Source organism: Thrips palmi, unplaced genomic scaffold, assembly GCF_012932325.1.
Source record: "Thrips palmi isolate BJ-2018 unplaced genomic scaffold, TpBJ-2018v1 HiC_scaffold_2, whole genome shotgun sequence".
In the NCBI taxonomy this organism is placed as follows: domain Eukaryota; kingdom Metazoa; phylum Arthropoda; class Insecta; order Thysanoptera; family Thripidae; genus Thrips; species Thrips palmi.
In genome coordinates, this window is record NW_023144629.1 from 3,278,427 (window position 1) to 3,295,982 (window position 17,556).

At 56.9% G+C, this 17,556-nt stretch overlaps 3 protein-coding genes across 3 annotated transcripts; 2 read left to right on the plus strand and 1 right to left on the minus strand.

The window, feature by feature from the left end:
* Window positions 1-4: 4 nt before the first annotated feature.
* Window positions 5-8,637, plus strand: LOC117647545 (probable ribonuclease ZC3H12D). Its single transcript, XM_034389337.1, has 7 exons — window positions 5-824; window positions 3,213-3,394; window positions 3,466-3,807; window positions 4,041-4,415; window positions 4,501-4,745; window positions 4,904-5,057; window positions 5,166-8,637. Exons 1-7 carry the CDS (start codon window positions 576-578, stop codon window positions 5,668-5,670), a joined length of 2,052 nt encoding a protein of 683 aa, XP_034245228.1. The 5' UTR covers window positions 5-575; the 3' UTR covers window positions 5,671-8,637.
* A 495-nt stretch (window positions 8,638-9,132) lies between these two features.
* Window positions 9,133-11,254, plus strand: LOC117647548 (aldo-keto reductase family 1 member B1-like). The gene is made up of 6 exons (XM_034389342.1): window positions 9,133-9,296; window positions 9,830-9,997; window positions 10,106-10,222; window positions 10,345-10,746; window positions 10,845-10,993; window positions 11,067-11,254. Exons 1-6 carry the CDS (start codon window positions 9,222-9,224, stop codon window positions 11,107-11,109), a joined length of 954 nt encoding a protein of 317 aa, XP_034245233.1. The 5' UTR covers window positions 9,133-9,221; the 3' UTR covers window positions 11,110-11,254.
* Window positions 11,171-17,100, minus strand: LOC117647547 (apyrase-like). Its single transcript, XM_034389340.1, has 11 exons — window positions 16,630-17,100; window positions 15,149-15,286; window positions 14,784-14,858; window positions 14,497-14,694; window positions 14,073-14,274; window positions 13,561-13,779; window positions 13,250-13,410; window positions 12,968-13,049; window positions 12,684-12,815; window positions 12,374-12,577; window positions 11,171-11,987 (listed from the first exon to the last, which is right to left on the minus strand). Exons 1-11 carry the CDS (start codon window positions 16,828-16,830, stop codon window positions 11,848-11,850), a joined length of 1,752 nt encoding a protein of 583 aa, XP_034245231.1. The 5' UTR covers window positions 16,831-17,100; the 3' UTR covers window positions 11,171-11,847.
* Window positions 17,101-17,556: the final 456 nt, after the last annotated feature.

The window sequence follows — 17,556 nt, forward strand, 5'->3', positions numbered from 1 at the left end:
CTGTATGCGAAATATGGCGGTACGGAGTATGACAAATCCTGGTGGCGGAAGTCCAGCAGAAGACACCTGCTAGACGCTTTAAACTGGTCATAGCGAAGAATTGCCAGCGTTTTCCTCAGGATTTCCATTGCCAGTTCATTCCTTGTAATTGGATCAGCATTTATCCGCAGCTCTTTCCATAGAATTTCCGCACGTGAGCGAATAAAAGAGTTTAATCGTGATGCTGCGCGTGTCTGCGTTTGAACTGTCGCGGCTTTTCGCTGTCAGACTCAATTTTAAAAACTGATCCAGAGTATCTTTTGAGTGCTCAGTGTGAACGTAAAAAATTACCTGATTCTAGGAAACGTTTTGTTTTGTTCGAAGGACTTTGCATTTGCGAGAATAGAGCGATTTCGTAGCGTCGGCTGCTCGGGCCAGCGGGAACGTTCTTCACACGGCGGTGACTCCGGCCAAACATGAAAGAGACAGAGAAGAGGGGTCCAGTCCTACAGTCCAGTTGGTCCAGGGGAGAAAGTTGATGATAATGTTAATTTGTTTACGTTCTAACATCTGTCCATGCGCGCACCCCCTGCGATATGGAAGAAACTTCAAGAAGTCACTCGTATGTCTGTGTGAAAGTTGAGCACGTTGGTGTCATCCGCGAGAAATTAAAAGAGATCCGCGAAAAGTTCCGTGTGAGTCTCCACGAAGTGCCTGCCCCCCAGGCAAAACCAGATTGTGGTACGGATGCGGATTCGGCGGGCTTGAGTGTCCTGTTCTTTACCGTGGAGAAAAGCGGGGATGCATCCCAGATCGAAGTATCTCAGACGGCGAATCGAGTCCAGGTAAGTTTTTGGCTTCGACATCCAATGAATGAGTTTGAGGCCTTCATGAAAGTCAGGGGAGCCCTCCGTGTTTCTGTTTTTGAGATCCTGAGTTGATTGGAAGGTCCATAAAGCTTTACGTTCCCCTCAGAATGTAAGCTACGATACTTTCTTATTTTCCCTCCTTTTGTCATGATCAACTATTTTGTACGATTAGATTCTATTTGGATCAGCATTGTTCTTTAACTTTTCTTTACGATGCTTCTCGGGATTTTAACCCATCCCTACCATATTAAATTAAAGCTCCAGTTCTTACATAGGAATAAGAGCTTTAATCTACCATTACACCCTTATTTGTGTGCTGTGCTTGTATGAAACTGGCCGCGTTTCTGCAATGTAACAAGAATATTGTATGCTCCGCTCAAGTTTCTTGGTTAATTCTCTTTGGAATTTATCTATATTGCTGAGGAGGAAAGTTTTGATCCTCCAGGCACCAGGTAGGCATTGTGAGCCTGTGCCAAAGTACTGGTGCCTGTGTCGAAGCTTTGCAGGACAGCTTATATGATTGTTCTTTCCGGGGGGCTTTCCAGGCGAAATCCTCCTCTTCTGCTTTCCTTTGACCAGGATCCACTTTTCCATTGTGACTGTCGTCACTGTCGTCACAATATTCCATGTGACGGCATGTACGCTTTTGCCACATGTGTGACAATGGGGGCCTTAAGGGGGGGGGGGCGAGCGGGGGGGCTTGAACCGGATCAACACACCTCACGTCACCGCTCCTCACCTCGCCGCCGCGCCCCGCCCCGCCCCGCCCCGCCCCGCCTCGCGCTGCACGGCCGGCCGATGTGGGTTGGCGGATGGGGAGCCGGATGTCTCTATGACCTAGCGCGCTCTCTCTCGCTCGCGCGGCCCGCGCTGCCCCCGCCGCGTCTTCCCTCTCCGTCGCACCTTTCCCCTTCTCCTCCTCCTCCGCACACCAGTTTACCTGGCCGCCTGGCCTCTGCTGGCCTCACCGCGCCGCCTGGCCGCCTGGCCGCCTGGCCGCCGCGCTAAAGCCCCGCCAGCTAGCCGTGCCGCCGTGCCGCGTCCCGCCGCGCCGTCCACACGGCGGCAGAGTTCCTTGTTTCTCCGTCTCGTCTGCCTGCCCGTCCGTCCGTCCACGCCCCTCTGTCTTCCCTCACGGACGCGGTGTCGCCGAGTCCTCCCCTATGCGTCTTGAAGCCCGTGGCCGTCCGCGACTCTCTCGTCCCAAGGTATACCCTCCGAGTGCATTCCCGCCAGCACACTGAGTGGGAGGTCTCTCTCGCACTCCTGGGGCGCCCCGCGGGCCCCGCAAGGGTGCGAGAGAGACAGAGTGGCCCTGCCGGTCGTCGCTCTTCCCGCCCAGAGGGCCGTGCCGCCAAGGCCACTTAATTTTGTCCGCCGCCTGATTTGGCCGCGAAGACTCTCGACGGTGGAGGCTGCCTGCTGGAGAGTCGCTCTGTCTCTCTCGCACTCGCGGTGCGTCCCGTATCGGTGCGAGAGAGACAGAGCGAGACTCTCGGAATGAGTCTGCTGCGTATCGGCGCCTTCCCCCGATCGCCGGATCGCCGGATCGCCTTATCGGCCGCTAATGAGTCGCAGTGATAGTGGCTGGCTCGCCGCGGCCCGGTCTTTAGGCCCGCCCCGAGGGTCTGGCGGGGAGGGGGGTGACAGTGTGGGTGCCGCGCCATGAACAGACCCTCCAGGGGCTGTCTACGTACCATACCGCGGGAGACAGTATCAAGACAGCCGCCGATACTAGTTTTCAATTTGGATTACGATGATGGTGGACCCGGATACCCGGATGGCCGGCCCGCTGGGCGTGGAGGGCAACGGCAACGGCACGGCAGACCGTGCGACGCCGCCGAGGGGCCGTGGCCTGCAGACTCATTCCGAGAGTCTCACTCTGTCTCTCTCGCACCTGTACCGGACGCCCCGTGGGTGCGAGAGAGACACGGCGACGCAAACGACTCTCGGAATCGGTCTGCTGGCGGTCTGGCCGTAGCGTCGACTGTCGACCCTGAGACGTGTTTTCGTCCGGTTTTCTCACTGAGTGACTGGTTCGGCTGTGTCGTGTCGCATGGCGTAGCATGGCGTAGCATGGCGTCGTGTGCTTCGAGGCGCGCGGGCCTCCCTCGCTGAGCAAGCAGGCTGTCTCTGTCGCACTCGTGGGGCGTGCCGTAGGGGTGCGAGAGAGACAGAACGGCCCTTCGGAATCGCGGGGCAGACGGCCGATTTTCCGTCGGGATGGGCAGCCCGTCCGCAGCTCTAGCGCCCGGCGGGTAGGCAACATCAGTGGAGCAGCGCACCCCTGCGTCGCGGTTGCCTACCTATCAGGCGCTCGGCTCTCCTTTCTCTCGGTTTCAAACTCTGACTCTTCTTCTGCAGTGCTTCGTGGACTCGCTGTGCTCCGGGCTGGGAGACCATGGCGACGACTCGAGCTACGACAGCGACGCCGAGGCCGAGGGGGAGGCGGAGGCCGAGGGGGACGACGTGAGGCACCAGGATGTGAGCCGCACCACCTCCGAGACCCTCGCCGCCGAGTACGCCGACTACATCACTCAGCAGGGGTAAGCTTTAGCCTGTTGATGCCGGAACACAGTGGGCCGCCGAACTGATCGCTGTGCTTGCACCCTTGCAGGGACGCGGCGGTGTCGCGGCTCGAGTTCGGCATCAGGCTGGGCTACACGGAGCCGCTGGTGCGCGCGGCGCTGCGGCGCCTGGGGCCCAACCCCGCGCAGAATGAGCTGCTGGCCGAGCTGATCCGGCAGGCGCAGTCCGCGCAGCCCAACGCGCAGCAGCCCGCCCAGCACGCCCCGAGCGCGCAGCACCCGCAGCACGCGCAGCACCCCCGCAGGCAGGCCGGCGTCGGGGCGGCGGCGGCCGGCGCCTGCGCGGCCACGGCGGCCGACGACGACGCCGCGCTGCAGCCGCGGCCGCGACTCCGGCCCATCGTCATCGATGGCAGCAACGTGGCCATGGGGTAAGCCACCGCGGACCCCGAGTCCGCGCACAGTGGGCCAGAAGACCGGTGGAGGCGGTCGAAGTCCCGAACTGTGACTCGAACCGAACGTGTGACCCCACCAATGGATTGCTCTCAGGACGAGGAATCCATTGCAGGGGTCAAACTTTGATTTGGGGTACCATTTGTTTCAGTGAACGCCCCCCTGCAGGTTTGCCAGTGTACTGACTGCCTTCTGATTCTGGGTGTTGCAGGCACGGCAACAAGGAGGTGTTCTCGTGCCGGGGGCTGCGCCTGTGCGTGGACTGGTTCCGCGCGCGGGGCCACACCGACATCACCGTGTTCGTGCCCAAGTGGCGCAAGGAGGCGCCGCGCCCCGACAACCTGATCACGGAGCAGGCCATCCTGGGCGAGCTGGAGCGCGAGCGGCTGCTGGTGTACACGCCGTCGCGCCTGGTGGGCGGCAAGCGCGTCGTCTGCTACGACGACCGCTACGTGCTGCGGCTGGCCGCCGACACGGGCGGCGTCGTCGTCAGCAACGACAACTACCGGGACCTGGCGCAGGAGAACGCCGAGTTCCGGCGCGTCGTGGAGCAGCGCATCCTCATGTTCTCGTTCGTCAACGACAGGTGGGTGTGGGTCCACTGGAGTACTTTGAGGATGTCGAAGCAAGCGGCTGCAGCATGGTTTAGTGCACATTGGTCCCTCCTGCAGGTTCATGCCCCCGGAAGACCCGCTGGGACGGTCGGGGCCGTCACTGGACCAGTTTCTCCGTCTGCCCGCCGCCCGCACCGACGCGCCGCCGCCCTGCCCCTACGCCAAGAAGTGCACCTACGGCAACAAGTGCAAGTTCAGCCACCCGGAGCGCGGCCTGCTGCCGCACAAGTCCGTCACCGAGAGGCTGGCCGAGCAGGCCCAGAAGCACCTGGTGGCCGCGGGGCTGGCGCGCACGGGGCCAGGTGAGGCTGCCACTCTCTCTCTCTCTCTCCCACTCGTGGGGCGCCCCCTAAAGGTGCGAGAGAGACAGAGCGACGAAAGTTAGAGCCAGTCTGCTCTGCTGCCGACGAAAGGGGTGAATGGCCCAAACCCGCCACTGACTGGACTGTGTTTGTTGCAGGCAAGCTGCTCAAGGGGAAGTCCCTGAGCCTGCCGCTGGACTCGGACGTGCAGCCCGTGGTGCGGAAGAACCCGTTGACGCGGTCGCACTCCACCGTGCCGGGGACGGGCATGACGGGCATGATGCCGACCGCGGCGTCGGCCCTGGGCGCGCCGCTGCAGCAGCACGCCAAGCCGGCGGCGAGCGCGGTCGCCAAGAGCTACAGCGTGGACAGCATGCTGGCGGCCGGCGGCGCGTCCCCGGCCGCCGCGCCGACGCCGAGCCCCAGCGACGCGGCGGTCAACGCGGCCAACCTGCACCGGCCGCTGCAGCGCCAGCTCAGCCTCAACCCGACCTACGACGCGCGGCTGGCGCAGATGCGCAAGGCCATGGGCATGCCGCCGATGCAGCTGCAGCCTCCATTGCAGCCGCAGATGCAGCCGCCCAGCGCGGCCGCCCCCGTCGAGGCCCTCCCCGTGCACGCCGGCGTCTCGCGGATCGCCTCGGCGCCCGAGTCGTACCGGACCTGGGCGCAGCAGCAGCGCAGGCTGGGCGGCGCGGGCGGCAGCGACCCGCAACTGCAGATGCAGCTGCAGCAGAGCCCCGCCTGGAACCAGGCGCTGTACCACCACCAGGCCCAGCAGGCGCGCCACCGCATGCACTACCACCTGGCCTCCATCTTCCCCGAGGAGCTGGTCGCCACCGCCATGAGCCTCTACCCCGACGAGGTGGACGCCCAGAAGATCTGCGCCGCCATCCTGAGCCTGCAGACCGAGCCCAAGCGTTGAGTGGCTTGACGCCCTTAGAAACATGGCGTCTTGTTCGAGCTGGAAGGTGTTTGCAAGCCGCATGTTGTCATGAAAATATTTTGCAAGCATTTTGTCTGTAAATTTTAGGGAAGTGTTTTGTTGTGATATGGTTTGACCTCGATTGTGATTGAAAGAGCAGCCTTATTCTAAATCAGGCATAAGATTTTTGTTGTTTTTGTTGTAGGACTTTCTTGCTGGCCAAGAAACTAGGGGTGGGAATGCCTTTGTGCCCTGCAAAGAGTATGTCAAGAATGAGTCGCAAGAGTTGATTATGCTCAAAGCATACCTTGCTGTGATTTCTTTCTCACAGTTTGACATTTTCTTACATCTTGAAGAAGTGTCTTGTTATTATTGTTTGTAGGAAATCTTTTACAGGATATTGTTTGGGTATTTAGAATTCCACTTGTTATTTGTAAAATGTTCATATCTAATATTTTCTCTGTCCTTTTTCTTTCTAGAAAACTAATTTTTCTAAGATCTGTGCCATTTTTGTAAACTCCTTCTCTCTCTTTGTATTGGTGAGTTTACATGTAATAACCGTTATGATCTAAATTGTTGAACAAGACATGCTCCAAGAGTTTGAATGGAGTGAGTGTTGCATCTCAAATTAAGACTTGAATCTTATTTATAAATTTCAATGTTAGTAATTTATTTAATGGACCACTCTGCTACAATTATCAATTGCACTAGATGCAAGGATGAAAAAGCATGGCGTTGGTTAGTTTTAAAGAAAAACAACAGTAGTCTGCCACTGTCAAAAAAGTGTCAAACTCATGACTTGTTCATGTTCCAAAAGACCAATATCTTTGAAGGTAGTTAGCGGCTTGAGCTGTTGAATTTTTTTCTTTCTCTAGCCAATTTCTGTATCAGAAAAATGCTTTAGAAGTTTTAAATTCTTTGCAGTTCTCGTAATTGTTCAATGGTCACTCATTTTCTCCACAAATTTCATTTTATGTTAAATTTACTGGAGAATAGAACTGTTTTTTCTTGTTTGTAATTTTTAATAACTATTCTGTCCTTTGGCTGTGACATAGTAGCAAGCAAATAAGTAAAAATCTTTTTTAAGAGGCTATACTTTGTGAATGAAAAATTTGATGTTTTAGCCTGTAAGTGATGCAGATTTTTAAATCCTGCATGACCAAATTTTTGGTTTATTCCGTTTATTCATTCCTCTCTTGAATCTTCAATCTTTACACGGTTGAATATTCATTGATGTTTGCTAGAAACTCGCTGATTTCTTTAGGATGCTACTCATTGTCAAATGGGTAAGAGTTACTGGTTGACTAAGTGAAAGAACTTGAAAATAATTGTCTTCCTGGAAGAACTCTATATGTTTGTGAACAAACAGCATATTGTAATCAAACCTGACGATTTTTATAGATCTATCCAAAATGGTAGTGCCTTAATGCATTTGTTGCATTCTTGTTGCCTACCTTTCTTGGATTAACATTTATTGCCTTGTGGTTATATCAAAATTAACATGTTTGTTGCATATGTATTGTGCTGTTATGTATGTCTCTTGGACTTATTAGTTTTTAGAAAGAGTATTTTGTTGTTAGTATGTTATTTCCTCTTTCTTCTGTGCATTCCTTTGATATTCTACAAAAATCTGATCACTGAAAGATCCCCTGTTTTTAAATAGAGTGAATTTTATATGTCCTCAAAAGGATTTCGCTGACAATGTTAAGTTCTATTTTGTACATTGCAGTTTTAGGTAAACACTACTTAATGCAGATTTCATAATACAATTGCTTTTGTACATAAGTCTATGTAACATTCCTGAAAAGTGATGAAGGATCTACGCTTGAAGATGGATGTTATCTATTTTACCGTAAGATTCTGAAACGGGCAAAGGCTTACATTCCAAGTACATTTTAGTGAAACAATTTATGACATGTTGTTAAGTTGTTGCTCGTCACTTTTCTTTTCTTACTGATTTGCTTACTTTTGTCTATCTTAGTGTTTTTCTCAGCTTTGTTCCCTCCTTTTTATTTGTTTTGAACAATTTTTTTGTTTTTGTTTTAAGTCTGATGCAATCGTGCATATTGTTATTATTCAGCTCTCTAGCTAAGTTGTTTCTGTTAATTTTAACACCTTTTTGAACCTTTTTTTTTTTCATACATCGTAATTTTGTGGGGGTTTTATTTTTTTGGATTGATGCTATTGTAATAAATGTCAGTCAGAGACCATTTTATATTTGTTTTGAATTTTGACAAACTTCCAACATCATTTTGTTATGATGCTTTGTGATGGAGGTTTTGGCTGTGATTTGAAACATTCCTTGGTTGACTGTAGTATTAGTCATTTTTCAATCAACATAGAATGTTTTCCCCCAGACTGTGTCCCTTGTCTCACCTGCCAGACAGATATTGTCAACCAAATGGCTGTTACCAGGTCCATATGAGTATTGTATGGACATGATTGCATCCACTTTAATTTTATGTGCACAATTGGGCCTTCTGTGGGTTAAATTCTTTACATTTCATGTTATGTAATACCACTTTAATGGCTCTTGCTCTCAGCTTACTCAAGAAGTTGTTTAAAAGTATCAAACTGCTTCACTGGAGTGCTTAGTAAAATAATCTGCCTATCTCTTTCCTCTTGTTGTTTTTCTTTCTTTGGTATGTTATTCTAAGTAATTTTGTTGTAAGAAATATGTTTTTTTCTTCTTAAAAACATAGTTATGTTAATAACAACGAATATCTCCATTATGTTATATGGGAACACACACGTTTTATTTATGTTGAACTACGTTTTATGTAGGCTTTTGTATTGGGTATTCCAAAGAAGTGTATATACATTTATGGCATTGGTGATAGACTATTTACTTAAATTAGCCATTCCAAAATTTATATTTAATTGCAAAGTGAGTTCTATCTCTTTGTAATGTTCCATTCCATAACAAATTATGTTTGAATAAAGTGACCGACCCACACAATAACAAAATCCTTGTTGCTGCTATGCATTCATTCCTTCTTCCCTGCTTATTCACCCATGACTCTGCAAGGGTCGCAAGGGTTCTCACAAACTTGCAAAACTTGTCTGTCGCCTTGTCCAGGCCACAAAGAGTCCTAAGGATCCTCATGGGGGCGAAAGGACTCTAAGGCCACCCAGGCTCGGGCCACCCACACCTAGGTCCAGGACATCCATCGAGAGGTCTACATCCCCAAAAGTAATGTAGGGCTCGAAGGACATGCAGGCACAGGGGCGGAACCAGCACAGTAGGGAATGACAGGCGTGAGGAGAAAGGCGCCCAGCCAAGAGTGCCCTTCCTCGCCTCATCTGTTTGTCATGGGATCGGGGTGATACGAGACGAGACTGATTATCGCATCACCGCCAGAAACGCGAGGGCGCCTCGAGGAGAGAGGGAAGGGGGGGGAGGGAGAGGGAGCTGGAGGGGGAGGGGGAATGCGGTGGGAGGGGGACGAGTGGGAGGCAGACGCTCTGATAAATCCAGTGACTTCGGCGCGGAACTTGGAGTTGAGCAGAGCGTCTGACCGAGCCCCGTCCTCTTCAACAACTCATCCACCATGGTCAAGCTGGCACCCACCATCAAGCTCAACAACGGCCAAGACTTCCCCATCCTTGGCCTGGGCACCTGGAAGGTGGGTAGTACACTGCCGCGCCGCGCCACTGTACACTACGCCCTTCGGCGGCAACCGGTGTTTTCAGGACAACTCGCCAGTGTCCACCGAGCAATGTCGCGTGGCTCGGACGATGGCAGGCACATTAACCCTAGTGCGAAGCCGGGCCGCCGGCAAAGCCCAGTGTGACCGTCATGACAAACTTCCTTCATTTCGAAACGCCAACTTCGTGCAACCAAGGGGCGACCTAACCTCACGCCGTGCCGACGAGAGTGTCCTTTGCGCGTTTGACTTCTAGCGTCAGTTTCCCAGAACCGCAGTTTTCCTCGGGCATGGGCGTGTTGCGTCGCGACATGCTGTCATGGCGCGACGGGGCGTTGTGCGAGGATGCCTACCTGTCACGTCAGTGTGTCAGTCCCTGTCCGTCCGTCCGCGGCGGGGCGTGCCTGCTTTGGCGCGTGATTCAAACTGGAGCGCGGGACGGTCGGGCAGGGCGCCAGGCCTGTCGGTTCCGTTAGTTACGAGAGGTCACCGAATATTTGTCACGTTTGCAGTCCAAGCCCGGCGAAGTCGAGCAGGCCGTCAAGGACGCCATCGACGCCGGCTACAGGCACATCGATGGCGCCTTCATCTACGGCAACGAGGCGGAGGTCGGCAACGGCATCCGCGCCAAGATCGCCGAGGGCGTGGTCAAGAGGGAGGACATCTTCCTCACCAGCAAGGTGGGCACTCTAGGCCAGGCTTTTTAATTATTTTTTTTAGGCATGAAGTAGCCTCATTTAATTTTTTATAAAATTGTGTGTGGATTAAAATTGTGTCTCTCGTTGTAGCTGTGGAACACCTTCCACCGGCCGGACCTCGTCGTCGACGCCTGCAAGAAGTCCCTGAAGAACTTCGGCCTGGACTACCTGGACCTCTACCTTATCCACTGGCCCACCGGCTACGAAGTGAGTGGTCCTGTTTGGCGACTCTAGAGCTCAAAACGCGTCTCTTGTTTGGGCCGCCTCCGCCGGTCTTCTGGCCCACTGTACCTTGGAGCAGATAGTGGTAATGTTGCCGGTCTTTGCAGGAGGGTGGTGAGCTGTTCCCCCGCGAGGCCGACGGCACCGTGCGCTACAGCGACGTGGACTACGTGGACACCTGGAAGGCGTTGGAGAAGTGCGTGGAGCTGGGCCTGGTCAAGGGCATCGGCCTCTCCAACTTCAACTCGCAGCAGGTGACCCGCGTGCTCGAGGTCTGCAAGATCAAGCCCCTGGTGAACCAGGTGGAGTGCCACGCGCACCTCAACCAGGCCAAGCTCATCAAGTTCTGCAAGGAGCGCGACATCGTCGTCACCGCCTACAGCCCCCTCGGCTCCCCTGACAGGCCCTGGGCCAAGCCCGGCGACCCCATGCTCCTGGAGGACCCCAAGATCAAGGCCATGGCTGACAAGTACGGCAAGACCACCGCCCAGGTCGTCCTCCGGTACCTGGTGAGTGTCTGGCGCTAATGAGCTTGGAGGTACGCCACTCGCAAATTTCTGTGCGCTGCCCTGACTGATGCACGTTTGGTCCTCTGCCCGTGGTTTAGATCCAGCACGGCACCGTCCCGGTCCCCAAGTCCGTCACCAAGTCCCGCATCGTCTCCAACTTCCAAGTTTTCGACTTCGAGCTCTCACCCGCTGACGTCGCCGTCATGGACACCTTCGACTGCAACGGCCGCCTGGTCCCCCTCAACGAGTAAGTCTTCTCCCTTCTCTGTTTGGCTAATTTTACAAAGCGGACTCGTCGTCATTCTTCTCTCTCTTTGCAGCGGCAAGAAGCACAAGTACTGGCCCTTCGGCATCGAGTACTAGGCGGGGATAGAGACCACCACGAGGATGCTGCTTTCTCATCTTGTAAAAAAAAACTATGCAAAACCTGATCTCACCATAACGTGATGTATTACGAAACAGAACCAGAAACCTTGTAAGAAAATAAAGTACTAGAAAACGGGTCGAACCGTCAGCCTTATCACTCGAGTCCGAATTCACGCAACCTGTCTCTGTCTCGCACACTCTCTCGGCTGGGGTGGCGGTTATCGCCAGGACGTTATCGCCCACGAGACGAGGAGGACGCACGAGGGGGCCGCGGGGGCAAACTTTCTTCGTCGCCGAGGTGACCCCCGTCGAAAAGTCGCGGTGTAGGAGTAGACGCCGCGCGGTCCTGGGTTGTTTTTCTGCGCTCGCGTCACCATGTGGCGAGATTCGAATCCCCCACCACACTGTACTACATCGATAGGGTTGCCCAACGCTTTCTCCGCGAGGCGTGCGCACAAAAAGACGAGGAAAACATTTTTCTTCTAAAAATACATTTTTTGATCGCCGCTTCGGCCAGGCGCAGCCCGGCGCAGGCGTGCGTAGCCCTTCCGGCACGGGTGAAAGTCTTTGGCTTTGGGGTGGGCCGCTGCGCTGCAGACTGATTACGAACAGTGCTTTCGTCGGTCTGTCTCTCTCGCTCCCTTAGGTGGCATGAGTGCGAGAGAGAGAGAGAGAGAGAGAGAGAGAGAGAGAGAGAGAGAGAGAGAGACCTCTCCCTCGGAATGAGCCTACGGCCTACAGCTTGTTGGGCAGGCCGGAGAACCGCTTGGGGTGGGCCCGGCCGCCCACCATCGTCACCCTGCCCTCCAGCTTGCCGCGCGCCAGGTTCAAGTGCTCCGTCAGGTACATGGCCAGCACCTTGTGGTCGGGCGGACCTGAAAAAAAAAATCAAATTTTAATAAAAACGTGTAGGAAGCGTGAGTATTTGAACCATAGACCTCTAGGGAGAGGCGGCGGCTTCGCCGTCGTATGAAAGGCAGGCAAACAAGTCGCAGTTTACCCGTGTAGGTAGGCATCTTTTCCGACACCCCAATCCCTCCCCATCCCCTCCCTCCTGTACCGGTTCCGCCGTTGTTCCCTGTAGTATCCGTGGGAGGGACTACTCCATGTCAATGGGGTTTTGGGTCTGCGATACCCCGTGCATCGCGCGATTCTGTTAAGCATTCAGCTTGCTGTATCCGCCGCGTTAGCGCTGCCACTCAGAACGTCAGCTCTGTTTACTGTTTACGCTGCCTGCCTCACACAACACAACACTTCTTGCCTCGGGTTCGGTTGCCGTGCAGGCGCGACAGGTCGGGGTTGGAGTAGCCGCCCGTCAGCGTGACGGACTGCGTCGCCACGATGTACTCCCTGGCCGGGTCCAGCTCCGGGTACTCCTTGGGGCTCTGCTTGAGCTTGGTGCGCACGCGGACGTCCACGACGCGCTGCCCCGGCGGCTTGCTCAGGTCCAGCGTCACGTACAGCCCTGCGGCACTGGTAGGTGCAACAACAACAACAGCAAAAACAACAAGTCCAAGCTCAAGGGGACCGAAGGGGCAGTATTTGAACCCGGGTCCGGGACGGGAACGCACCTGACCACTGGAACAGGCCCTCGCCTGCCGCGGAGGACTCGATGACTTGGCGCAGCCCCGCCCCCGTGATGCGGAAGGTGTCCACGGTGTACTCGTAGGGCAGCACGCTGAACACGTCCTCGAAGGTCACGTCTAGAACGGGGAGACGACGGCGCCGTGAGCCCACCATTAGACTGCAAACTTTGCTTTCCTCCACTTACCCTCACTTACCCCTGCTACCCTCACTTGCCTGCTACCATCAATTACCTCGCCTACCCTCACTTACCTCCCCTACCCTCACTTACCACCTTGCTCCAGGTTGGCCACCATGGACCAGCCGACGGCGGCGCCCACCGTGGGGGGCTCCACGGCGTTCTTGGTCCAGTGCTGCGAGAGACAGAAGGCAAGCACGTTAGGACTGGAGAGCAACTGCGACAACACGGACCGCCACACCGCAGAGAATGAGAAAAGTGAAAAGGTAGGCAACTTTTGCGACCCCCTAAGCCGTCTCTGGATCCGCCCTTGACGGCGGGGGTCAGAGCGGGTCACTTTTCCCATCTCCGCCGCGGCGCCACCGGCCATCTTACGTCGACGAATGCGTCCGCCACCACGTTGCCGATGCTGCACTCGCCGGTGAGGCACTCGAAGTCGTCCTGCGAGAGCCGCTCGTCCAGGAAGCCGACGCGCTTGCCGCCCAGCTGCCGGACGGCGGGCCGCCACGCGCGCAGCATGGTGCGCGTGCGCGCGTCTGCAGGGGGACAAACCGAACCGCAGTCAGCGGACTGATTCCGAGAGTCCTTCTCGTCGCTCTGTCTCTCTCGCACTCATGCGGCGTGACGTATTGGTGCGAGAGAGACAGAGAGCGACGAAACGAGTCTTCGGCGGTGGGCGTACTCACCTTGGGGGACGCTCTGGTCGAGCAGCAGGGGGCGGCCCTCCCAGTCCGCCACCTCGCCGTCCTTGTCGAACGTGACCAGGATGTGGCCGAGGTACTTGGACGCCGCCATGGCCTGCACGACGAGCACCTTGCGCTCCCGGGTGCGCCCCTCGCCGGGGGGCTGCCGCACCACCACCACCGGGTAGTGGCCGAACACGCGGTCGTCCGTCGGGGGCGTTCCTACGCACCACGTGTGTGTGTGTGTGTGTGAGTGAGAGAGAGAGAGAGAGTGTGTGTGTGTGTGTGTGAGTGAGAGAGAGAGACTGGCAAAACTGCAGCGTACTTGAGGCGAACGCCTGCGGGCGAGGTCGTCCTCGCCGCGCGACCCGGCAGCGCGACGGGCTGGCCTACCCGCCGGGCGCTCGCCGCCGCGCCGCCCGCAGACCGATTCCGAGAGTCGTCTTCGTCGCTCTGTCTCGCTCGCACCCATAGGGAACGCCCCACGAGTGCGAGAGAGACAGAGCGGGACTCACCCGAGTAGAGCAGCGTGTGCGAGTGGCCGCCGACGATGAGGTCCACGTGCCTGCTGTTCCTGGCCACGTGCAGGTCGCCGGCCAGGCCGTCGTGCGACACGCACACGATGATGTCCACGCCCGCCGCCTTGAGGCGCGCCGCCTCGCGGTCCACGGCCTCCAGCTCGCCGCCCCAGCGCACCTGCCCCGTGGCCGAGATGTTCTGGAACAGCGAAGCGAGGCAGGGAAGCACGCGGCCAAGTGCGCCGGGCAAGTTCCAGGCGACAACCTGGCCGTGTCTAAGTGGGGCTTCGTTGAACGCAGTCATGTCTCGCACACCTGCAGCCCCGCGCTTTAAGTGGCCTTAGTCACGGCTTCGTTATTGGCCAGGAACTGTCTCGGTGGGAAAAGCAAGAAAGCAGTGTGGGTCCGATCGAACGCATACGTGGGTGTTGTTGAGCATGTAGCCGATGACGCCGATGCGGTGGCCCTCGCGCTCCAGGACGATGGAGGGCTTGACGAGGGCGGCGAGCTGCGGGTCCTTGCTGGCGTCCATGTTGGCGGCCAGGGCGGGGAATTCGAGGCGCCGCAGGAACTCCTTGACATTGGCGACGCCCTGGTCGAACTCGTGGTTGCCGAGGGCCTGGGAGAGAAAGGGGTTCGCCGTCAAGGCTTTCGCTTTTGAAAACGGCGAGGAAGTAATCGCAGCGGTCTGGTTCACGGTCTCCCCACCATGGCGTCGAAGCGGAGCCGGTTCAGGAAGAAGGACATGATGGCGTGGCGGTGGACGTAGTAGTACAAGGAGCCCTGCAACACCAAGGACGCCTTCAGGCACTTCCTCCCCTCGCGCACCACTCGGGTCGCAGAAGACAGGCGGAGGCGGCCAAAACTCCAGACGATTTTTCGCTAAACGGGACTCGAACCGAACGTGTGACCCCATCAATGGATTCCTCGTTCGGAGAGCAATCCATTGGTGAGGACACACGTTCGGTTCGAGTCCTGTTCAGCGACTCTGGAGCTCAAAACGCGTCTAGAGTTTTGGCCGCCTCCTCCGGTCTTCTAGCCCACTGTGCACACTTGATCCCACTATGGCTTGCCTGGAAGTTGTCACCGGCGTTGAGGACGAGGGAGTGCGGGAACTGGCGTCGTAGCCTGTCCATGGCCGTGGCCACGCGCGCGATGCCGCCCACGCAGTTGGTGCCGCCGCGGCACGGGTAGGGCACGCACGTGTTGACCTGCAGCACAGTTCGGCACAGTGTGAAATAGTGTAGCACGACCAGCAAGGGCAGCAATGGCAGTGCCCCTCTTTCGCACCCCAATGGAACGCCCCGTGAGTGCGAGAGAGACAGGGCTGCGAAACCACTGTTCGTCGGAACCCCTCCAGTGTGATGGCATCGCGTTATCGCCGAGGTCCGCCCCGGAAGCACGCGGAAGTCAATTAGCCCTGGGCCCCCGCAGCCCCACGGCCCCACGGCCCCACGGCCACAGTCAGCGGAAGGGCTCCGGCACGCCCCTTTCCCTGCCGGCCTGTCGCTGCCCACTCTGTTAGGCCCGGTTTGGCCTGTCATCCATCCGGCGTCCCGGATTGGACGGCCCAGCAGACTCTGTCTCTCTCGCGCCCGTACGGGACGCCCGATGGGTGCGAGAGAGACAGAGCGACGGAAACGACTCTCGGAATCAGTCTGAAGGGCGCTGAGTGACTGACTGGGCCCGTTTTGCTATCGGCATTCCATTCCACCGTCCCTTAACTACGTGACGCTCGGCGGCCGAGATAGGCAAGGACGGTAGGCTTTCGTCGCTCTGTCTCTCTCGCGTGCCTTGGGCGTCCCTGGGGGTGCGAGAGAGACAGAGCGACGGCGCACTGGGCCCGTTACCTTGGGGCTCAGAACACGGGGGGCGGGCGTCCAAACGGGCGGCCCAGAGAGAGACTTGCATGCGGGGGTGGGTCCGGGGGGCTGTGCACGCTGCACAGTGCACGGCCGCCTCATTTCGAAGGATCGTCCCGTCGCTCTGTCTCTCTCGCACCCCTAAGGGACACACCATGAGTGCGAGAGAGACAGAGCGACGAAACGATCCTTTCGGAATGAGGAGCCCGCCGTTCTTATCGGCACCGCGAACGGGCGACGTCGTCGAACACGTCGAAGCGTTTTCGAAAGTCTCGGTTTGCTCCTTCCTCCCTCTATCTGCGGCCGTAAACTGCTGGAACGTCATCCGCCTCCTGAGCAATGTTTTGCCTGCCCTGTCTCTCTCGCACCAGCACGGGATGCCCCATGCGTGCGAGAGAGACAGGGCGACAACGAAAGCGCCGCTCGGAATCGGTAGCCGAGACTTGCTGCCATATTATCAGAGCCATAAAGGAAAGAAAGTTACGCCCAAAAACGACGTGAGGGAAAAGTCACCCAAAGTCGGGGTGCCTATTTTTGAGCGCGGGCTGTTACTCATTGGCACTACTAGTTCACTTTGGTATAGCCTCAATCCAGGGGCGGATCTGGAGCCGGCCTGAGGAGGGGGGGTAGGGCAAAGAAATCTAAATCCGCGCTTGCGAGGGGTCTCCCCGAGCCGCAGCCACCCCACCTACCAGGCTCGGATCGCACGAGGTGAACTCCGGCGACACGGGCTCGAATCTGGCGTGGAAGTCGTTGAGGTGGATGACGGACAGGGTCCAGTTGCCGTCGCGCGGACTCCCCTGCGCGGGGAGGGCGTCGACGGCGAGGCTGAGGGCGGCCACCATGGCGGCCACGGCGCACCACATGGGCCAGGAAGGCCAGGTCGCCGTCATGGTGAGGAGCACGAGACGCGACGGGGACGTGCGCGACCCTACTGGTGTCCTGCTCGCCCTGCTGGTGCTACTCGCCGTGCTCCGCGAAGCAGCGCTAGCCGACCTACTGCCTCCAGGTGCCCCATTCCGTCCAACCCCCCGCCACGCCACGCCACGCCAACCGGTTCAGTATCGTCCCCGCTGCGTCCTGGCCGGGGACGCGGCGCGCGAACCACGCGGCGAAGTGCTGGTTCACCTGGTTCACCGCGAGAACACCCGCGCCAGTGATAAGTCAGCCGCAAGTGACTAGAGGTAATTACTATCGAGAAGCAGTGAGCACCGGGGGAATGCCACGGCACTGGTCACGGACTGGCACCGCGACGAACCGCGCGTGTCCGCGGCGCGGTCGGCCCCTTTCGTTCCCCGTCGCGTCGGACTCGGACGGGGCGGCTCGGGCGGGCGGGACCGCCCCTGGCGCGCACCGCGCTGCCCGCTAGACTGACCACTGTACTTGTCTATAGTTTCCGAGCTCTGTTCCTGCGCCCGGCCCGGCCCGGCACAGATACAGCTAGGTGGCCCGTGACTGGCTCCCCATTTAAGGGGCGTTGCGCGCTGCGTCCAAGCTGCCGCTGTCCTGAGCTAGTTTTGACTGGTGTTTATGTGTTAAGTGTCGCAAGGTCCTCAGGCCGCCCATTGTCTACTCAGTCAAATGTTAGGTATGTTGTTTTGTTCAGTGAGGGAGAACAC

Coding starts and splice junctions, on each gene's coding strand:
- LOC117647545 (XM_034389337.1), top strand. CDS start 576: ATGGAAGAAACTTCAAGAAGTCACTCGTATGTCTGTGTGAAAGTTGAG. Junction 4,746..4,903: donor GCTGGCGCGCACGGGGCCAG/GTGAGGCTGCCA, acceptor TGTTTGTTGCAG/GCAAGCTGCTCAAGGGGAAG. Junction 5,058..5,165: donor GCGTCGGCCCTGGGCGCGCC/GCTGCAGCAGCA, acceptor GCCGACGCCGAG/CCCCAGCGACGCGGCGGTCA.
- LOC117647547 (XM_034389340.1), bottom strand. CDS start 16,830: ATGACGGCGACCTGGCCTTCCTGGCCCATGTGGTGCGCCGTGGCCGCC. Junction 13,780..14,072: donor GCACACGCTGCTCTACTCGG/GTGAGTCCCGCT, acceptor CGTGGTGCGTAG/GAACGCCCCCGACGGACGAC. Junction 13,050..13,249: donor TGGCGGACGCATTCGTCGAC/GTAAGATGGCCG, acceptor TGTCTCTCGCAG/CACTGGACCAAGAACGCCGT.
- LOC117647548 (XM_034389342.1), top strand. CDS start 9,222: ATGGTCAAGCTGGCACCCACCATCAAGCTCAACAACGGCCAAGACTTC. Junction 10,747..10,844: donor AGGTCGTCCTCCGGTACCTG/GTGAGTGTCTGG, acceptor CCCGTGGTTTAG/ATCCAGCACGGCACCGTCCC. Junction 10,994..11,066: donor CGCCTGGTCCCCCTCAACGA/GTAAGTCTTCTC, acceptor CTCTCTTTGCAG/CGGCAAGAAGCACAAGTACT.